The following is a 7,665-nucleotide window of genomic DNA, read 5'->3' on the forward strand; positions in this document are numbered from 1 at the left end:
GAACTACGATTTGGACTTAGATATTGATTTTCGAAAGACGATTTGAATTCAAGGGATTTGAATTCCATTTGATTTGAACATGAATGGAAACTAAGAGTAGATTCGAATTTGAGAGATATTCAAATTCTAATCTCCACACACAGAACCATAATATCAATAAGCCAACTGCATATGCACCAATTCAATACATGGATTATTTTGGAAATAATTCTGGTACATTTAGAATTAAGTAGCCAATTTAATACATACATATATATTTTCTTTGATTTTATTTGGTTTAATCAATCACATTTTTTTAAAAAAAATTTAGAGTGCAATTTGCAATTACCTGATATGCTAAAACTAAAGATGTTACAAACACATCACTACGGCACGGTTAGTCGCCGAGGACGGATCGGTCCGACGGTCCCGTCCCTTTCCGGCGGATGGGCCATGCCGTTGAACCGTTCAAGTCTTCCGGGCCGGCCAGCAATGCATGCAAACGGCAAAGCTAGGGTGTGACATTATTTCACTCTCAGTCAGCAACTGAGCAGTTGAGAGATTGCAGAATCGAACCTGAAAAAGTTATAAACGAACTCATCTAAAAGCGTGGTTACTGGGACTGACTCAACTGTGGCCATTAGTCACAAGACATGTAGTATTGTTGTACCGTTAAACTAGAGGCCAGATTAGTGAATCGACACGACTTGCATTTGCTGACCTGCAAGCACAGCAGGATATGGTGACCTAGAATGAAAGGTCTTGCTTTTGCCGCACACGGCGAACTGAAATCACCGATGATCCAAAGCTGCCAAAGCTTTACGGCAGAAGTCTAGATTTATAAAAATTACAAAACAAGTGCATATATTTGCAAATTTTGGATTTAAAAAATAAAAAAGCCGAGACCACCTCGCATTTTACGGGCTGGATCCGGTTCAGCCCCACTTCTCCACAACTTTACAGCCCAACCCGTGCAACTCTGAGCCCCGACCGATGCTGACCCATCGAACCGAACCGAACCGACTGGACCCGACCCGACCAACCAAAAGCCAGGCCTTCGGGTCATCTCCCTTCCAAATGGCCGGCCCAATCCCATAGGCCCATGTGAAGGTCTCCGAGCCTGCTCCCCGGCGCACGCCCGCACCATCGCGGCGCTGGATTGCTCTCGCGGCTTCGCTTCGCTTCGTAACCCTAGCCGGGGCCGCCGCCGCCGCATCGTCGCCAAGTCCCGGATCCTCTGCCAGCGCCACCTTCGTCTCACCCTCCCCGCCGCCCGGCTCCCCTAGGACACCGCGTGCGGCGCCATGGATGGCTCCAAGGTCCTCCTTGCATTGCTCCTTCTCTACTTATTTCTTGTCTGGAATCTCCCAGCCATTAGTTAACGAAGTTTTTGCTCTGATGCGTTGTTGTTTCTTAAAAAGTGAAGTTTTATAACACTATACTAACCGAACCGTACTAACCGATTGTCCATCCCATTGTATGTTCTTGTTTGACTGAGAATACTTGCACCATCGTGCTATCATGTCTGCAAATTGAACAGCAGATTAGTCTAAGATAAAATGGTAAAACATAAGTAGTCACTCGCTTTCGATGCTTGAAAAACAGGAGAAGAACTGAGCATTCACCAAAGCTCATCTTCCATTTATTTAAGCACTTCACTGTGACTACGGCAAACAGGATTTGATCATGGAAAACCGTTTCCTGCTGAGTGGTTGTGTTACGCTACATGCATAGTAGTACCTTATTGGTTAGTAAGTTCTGATGATTTATGCTTGATACGAACTATCGCGAAAATTATTTTGAACAGAATAAAAAGCTCAAGGATGTGGAGATCACTTTTCCGATCGTTTATGGAACCATTTCTTTCTGGCTTGGTAAAAAGGCAAGCGAGTAAGTATTTGCTTCACAGAATACTTATGTTTGGTTATTTTCTCAAAATACTGAAAAATGTTGCTACTTTGAACTCTAGATACAGTTTCAGCTTGTTTATTCTTGCTTATAGTGAACTAGATCTCACGTCCACGTGTATGTTTTAACTTTAAACTCTTAGGTACAACTCTCACAAGTGGACTGTTTATGTCCGTTCTGCAACGAATGAGGATTTGAGTGTCATAGTTAAACGTGTGGTGTTTCAACTTCATCCAAGTTTCCAAAATCCAACAAGAGTTGTAGAGCAACCCCCTTTTGAGTTGTCTGAATCTGGATGGGGAGAGTTTGAAATAGCAATAACCCTTTATTTCCACAGTGATGTCTGTGAGAAGCGCTTGGATCTGTAAGTTGCACAGCTCGTGTTTCCAAAGTTGTATTCTTTTGGGCTAGCAGATAATTAACTGTACAAGCGATGTAGATTTCATCAGCTTAAGCTGTATCCTGAAGAAGACACTGGACCTCAGTCAACCAAAAAGCCAGTTGTTGTGGAAACATACAATGAAATTGTCTTCCCTGAGCCTACAGAGGCCTTTTTTCAACGGGTGCAAAATCATCCTGCAGCTACTGTGCCCAGGCTACCTCCTGGTATAACCTTGCCTCCCCCAGGTATGCTTCTTTACTTCAATTGTACTCCTTATACTTCACAGCAGGAAATGCCAAAGTAGCACTATGTAATTACCAATCATCTAGTCCCTATGGAAGTTGTTCCATATGACAAGAAGCGTGGTGACACTAAGGATCATCCTTTGAGCCAGTGGTTCTCGAATTTCTCTGAAGCAGATGAGCTATTAAAATTAGCTGCGGCTAGGCAACAGGTGAGACTTACAGCTATCACCAACTGTCCTTATTTTCTGATATGCATGAAAATGCTAGGCGTACCGCTTGAAGGCCTTTTTACTTTCCATGTGCATACACCAGTCACAAGTTATGCATGCAAGCTGTAATTTTTTTATGAAATTACCCCGTTTGTTCAGAGAGTTTTCTCATATCTGTTCCATTTGGTAAAGGTGACCAGGACAGAGCTGAGGGATGTAAAGTGGACTTTTTCCTCTCATTAATGAATGATAATTGTCTACTGTTTTTTCCTTCTAATATGCATTTCGGACTTTTGTGAGCAAACAAGATAGTAAAATTTCACACTGAGGGTCAGTATGCTACTAGCTTTCATTTCATTTACTTGTTTAGTTGTGCAATGTTGCATAGAATGGTTCACACACCGACCCCAATAGGATTTGTATGAACATAAATAATTGAATGGGGAAAACAAACAGCCGGTGATTTGATACTGTGATTCTCTTCTTCCTCCAGGTGCAAGCTCACATAGCTAAGCTAAGAAGGCAGTTAGCCATGATAGATGGAATGCCCCAGCAATCAAAAGCTGTTTCTGGTCAGCAAAGTTGTTTGTTTTCTCAATTATGCTGATCCGTTCTAACTTCCAACTGATGATAGCTTCACTATCTTCTATGTTCAGTTCCTGGACAACAGTTTGGGCACATCTAATGTAGCACACGCCACAATGTCAATGTACCTGGTTGTAAGGAAGATCTTGGGTCTTGGAACCTTACAACAACTGCTTAACAAATCTGATGTGTGTATCGCTGTATCTCATTGCAGTGGTTGCTTTAGGCATGCAACTTATGTATGAATCAACTGTTCAATGTGCATATTCTATGAATCGTTGTGCCCTTATGCTCCCTGAGAAAACATTACTTACGTGTTGTGTCTCCTGCTTTTCTGTATATCTATTTCCGTTCTTCTTTTGTTTATACCAAGAAGGCATATATATATATATATATATATATATTGAACAGGTATTGTACCCTTGCTCACGCCGGTGATTGAACCCGGGTCACAAGCTTGGCGCCCTTGCGCCTTGACTGTCGTGATCTCTCATCAGGTCCAGTCTTATACGGTGATGGTTATTTCATCGTATAGTTATTTTCTTTTGCTATACGGTGATGGTTCTGGTGTGGTGAAAGAGAGCGGCGACAGGCGACGGCTATGTTTGCATCTCCCGACTCTTCTGACGCTGCATGCCTGCATATAGTATGAACATTGACATTCTTGACCAAGAAACGTGGTGTGCTTGTTGACTCTGTCAGGGAGCATGATTCCATGCAATGACAAGCCTAGCGTGGGCAACAGTCAAAAACTGTGCTGAACGACCGATATATTCATTTCCTGCTGTGCTATCTTGTAATTCCCCATAAGCTTTTCCTATTCGTATATGATGAAATCATCGAGGCAAGATGTCTTGCTGATATCGGTTGGTTGACACTTGTACCATTTGTGAATAAAATGAATTGCACAAGATTCTGCTGGAATATCATTTTATTAACTGAAATGTAGTGTATGCCAAACAGATATTTCTCTGTTTCTATACAATTTGTGTTCATTCACGTGTTTGTTTTTCGCCTAGAAGATGTATCTATTCGGCAGCTAATGCCTTGAACGAGTAAATTTTCCCTAAAATGCATGTACCATGTTTCATACTTTCTGATCTCAAGCTACAGTAGTCAGTAAGGGATTCTGAAGTTACGGGCGGCAGCGTAAGTACTTGCTACCCTAGACTGTTGTGAAGTCCTGGCTTTGGCCTCTAGGTGGTTAGATGAGAGTGGTAGTGCAACTTTGCCAAGATTATTTGCTTGTCTGGGCATTGCCACTGTGGCCATGAGCATTGGTGACTGTAAGCTTCGAGCTGCCGACAGAATTTTGACATTTTACCACGGTAACTGTTGTCACGAAACATGTGCCAGCAACAATGGATGAATCTACGGTTTAAAACAAGCATGTCAATGCAACGTGACTGCAGAAATGTGGTTCTCTCCCATTAGAGACCACACGTAGGAATCTTGCACGAATTGAATTTCACACGAAACCATCCTAAGAATCTTGGAAAATTCCCACTGGAACATTACAACAGCATCGAGTGGACCGATGGAATCGCTTTACCGATGCCAACCACCAGCCTAGCCTACGATGGATCGACCGCCGTGGGACCTTGTCCCCGAGTTTGCTAGCCAAGGATCGATCGATGCATGGTCCATGTCTTCCAGCCTGGTTTGGCTGCAAGGAGAAGAGGAACCTTCACAAGAGCACGGTTATAGAGTTTTTTTGGTAAAAAATATGTGGCGGTTTAGTATTAGACTATGTGATCAATTATGACGTCTTTATTTGTTCTTAACGTTTGGCTATGAGATGCGATAATATAATGATGAACGAGGTAAAAGTTGATTTTTTTTCCATTGTCTTCAAAAATAACTTGTTGCGTCCGCCACTGCCTGAGTCCCCAAACTATTTTCTTCAATCATGTGACCTGACCTGACCTGACCTGCCTTTCGGAGGTCACGTCTCGATGCTCAATCCCATGCTCCCGAAGCTGACGGAAAGCGCACGCATGATTAGTCAGGCGATTAGTCGGGCCTGCGATCATTTAGTTATTAGTTCGTGGATAATGATGAGGTAGCTGCAGGTAGAGTACACCGTGCATGTACTTGCGTCGCAGCATGCACACGGGGGGCGTTCGTGATTACGTCCTTGTTGGGCGCTTGCGACTTGCTGTCCGGGCGCTGTCTCACCTGCAATGATTCGCGTACGTCGACGTCGGCGACGAGCCACCGGCCGAGTTCGCCATGTGGAAGCTCAGCCGTCGCCATCGCCGTGGGCAGGCATCGCCGATCGGTGAGGCGACGGCGAATGAGCCGGATTCGGACGAGCAGGTCGTGAAAAAGTTCAGGCAGCTTGTGGCTCAATACCTCTGCACCCAACACTGGCCTGGCCGGTTCAGAGTCTTCAGGTTGCTTGCACGCCTCTCCAGAGCTCTGCAATCAGTGGCAGTTCAGTACTCGGCAGAGTTTGTGAGCTGCTGCAAACAAGCCTTCGGTCTATTTCGATCGCGGGAATTCTACAGGAATTTCATAGGGAACACTTCATCAATTCCTCTGTTCCAAACGAGGCCTGCTAGCTGCTGACCTGCAGCTTCTTTAATTCTAGCTTGGTACTCTTACCGATCGGTTGATTTGGTGTTCATATCCATCGTTCAAAGCTTGAAGCATCTGCATGCAATGTCATTTTCCCAGTGGGTACCTAGTGGCCACCGAGTGCCGTCTTTCGCGGCGGCGACGACTACGACGGCGACAACTCGACCGCACTTGCTGTCCATCCCAAACATTCGCATGCCGACTGCCTGCTCGTTCGACCCAATCGATCGATTCGACGGATCTAGTCTGATTTGTACGTCTTAACCTGCACCTTCCTACCAATCTTGTATCTGAAAAAGAGTACGTGAATGTTCTTTCATTTCTAACTGCCGGTGATCAGCCTAGCTTGCCGATCAGTCTGCTAGAGTACTGCAGCTCTGCATGCATCTGTTTGGCCAGCATAATCAGTTAGGTGCGCCTGTGTGTCTGTTTGCTTGTTTGTTATCTCCTGCATCTGGTGATATTCTGTGCAGTACCGAAGGACGGTCGAGGCTACAACGGAGTAGCTAGCAGCATGCAGGCATGCGATCTTTCTGAAATCCTGCACGCACTGTTGGTCCTGATTTGGGCACGGCGTCTACGACTGTGCCATGTACCTGCTCTCTCTGCACACTAGCATTTGTTTGGGTTGATTGGTTGTTCTTATTGGAGTAACCTGTTTGGTGGATATATATAATTTTAAAGAGAAGTATGTTTGGTTGTTCGTATACAATATCACTCTCTAGAGAAAATATTTATATAAACGGTTTGAAAATCATGTGCTAGATGCTTTTTTAATCGTTTATGAAATCAGACTTGTACAAACATATTTTGAACCATTTATACAAAAGATTTGTCCAGACGGTTTATAACTGAAGCCGTTTGTACTAGGAGAATATCACAAACGGTTTGAAATTTTGAGTCATCTGTGAATTAGTAAGAGTACAGACGGCTCGTAGTTTAGAATCGTATGTGCTAACACAAAAAATACAAAAAAAATAAAATTATGCCTGTTGCGGGGAGCTATAGGCTCAACGCCCGTCGCGACTGCTTGCTAGCTGGCGGATGCTCAACAGCTCGGCTCTACTCAGGTCGCTAATCAGCTGCCTCTGGATGCGGTACCCGCAGTACAGCTCGTGGACCTAATCAGATGATTGCAAAGAGCAGGCGATCCATGATTCGTAGCAGTTCATACTTCACTGGCAGCATAGAAGAATTTGCAGCGGGAAAACTGATAGAATGAGCTGAATGTGTGTCACCTGCTGCTTGAAGGTCTCTGCATGTTTGAGCATGGCCATCTTCATGACCTCCATGTCACATTGCCTCACAAGCTTGTTCATCATCATCTTCTTTACTGAGCCTATAACTGCTCTTCCCTGAAATTCATTATCCAGGTTAACAAGTTTAATACCCTGCTGAAATGTGAAACAAAGATACATACTTAAAATTGCTACATCGGGAGCATTGTCCTACAATCCACATACACGCAAGTACGTTCATTAATAATCAGCACAGGTGTAGTCAAATCTAACCACAACTAACAATCTTGTGCTGCCTGGAGGAAGCTTACCGCATCACTCAGGGATTTCCACCTGTCACTGGCTACTTTTCCCACTGAATGGTTTATTTAGCAGAAAAAGAGAATCACCCATAAGAATAAACAAACTAATCACATATCGAAGTAATTATTGTTAACAAATGAGTGATTCTCTCTTGAACTTCTTGCGGAATTCCTCCCTAACTAAATCTAGATCAGCCACCACCCAAAAAATAGCGAAAAAGATCTGATGAAAGAAAC

At 43.9% G+C, this 7,665-nt stretch overlaps 1 protein-coding gene across 2 annotated transcripts; it reads left to right on the forward strand.

Moving 5' to 3' along the window:
- Nucleotides 1–1,088: 1,088 nt before the first annotated feature.
- LOC133926191 (transcription initiation factor TFIID subunit 14b-like) lies at nt 1,089–3,621 on the forward strand. 2 transcript variants are annotated; one of them, XM_062371985.1, is made up of 7 exons: nt 1,089–1,298; nt 1,787–1,869; nt 2,030–2,251; nt 2,327–2,514; nt 2,611–2,723; nt 3,217–3,295; nt 3,380–3,621. In XM_062371985.1, the coding sequence occupies exons 1-7, from the start codon at nt 1,284–1,286 to the stop codon at nt 3,406–3,408; spliced, it is 729 nt and encodes a 242-aa protein (XP_062227969.1). In that variant the 5' UTR covers nt 1,089–1,283; the 3' UTR covers nt 3,409–3,621. The 2 variants fall into 2 exon arrangements, with proteins under 2 accessions (XP_062227969.1, XP_062227968.1); XM_062371984.1 differs by having other exon boundaries at nt 1,091–1,298; nt 2,599–2,723.
- The last annotated feature ends 4,044 nt before the right edge of the window (nt 3,622–7,665 follow it).

The sequence above is a fragment of the Phragmites australis genome, chromosome 8, assembly GCF_958298935.1.
Source record: "Phragmites australis chromosome 8, lpPhrAust1.1, whole genome shotgun sequence".
Taxonomy (NCBI): Eukaryota; Viridiplantae; Streptophyta; class Magnoliopsida; order Poales; family Poaceae; genus Phragmites; species Phragmites australis.

Excerpts from the sequence above, each read along its gene's own strand:
- LOC133926191 (XM_062371984.1), top strand. Across the intron at positions 2,515-2,598 it reads TATAACCTTGCCTCCCCCAG|TCCCTATGGAAGTTGTTCCA; the intron begins GTATGCTTCTTT and ends CCAATCATCTAG. Across the intron at positions 2,724-3,216 it reads TAGCTGCGGCTAGGCAACAG|GTGCAAGCTCACATAGCTAA; the intron begins GTGAGACTTACA and ends TTCTTCCTCCAG.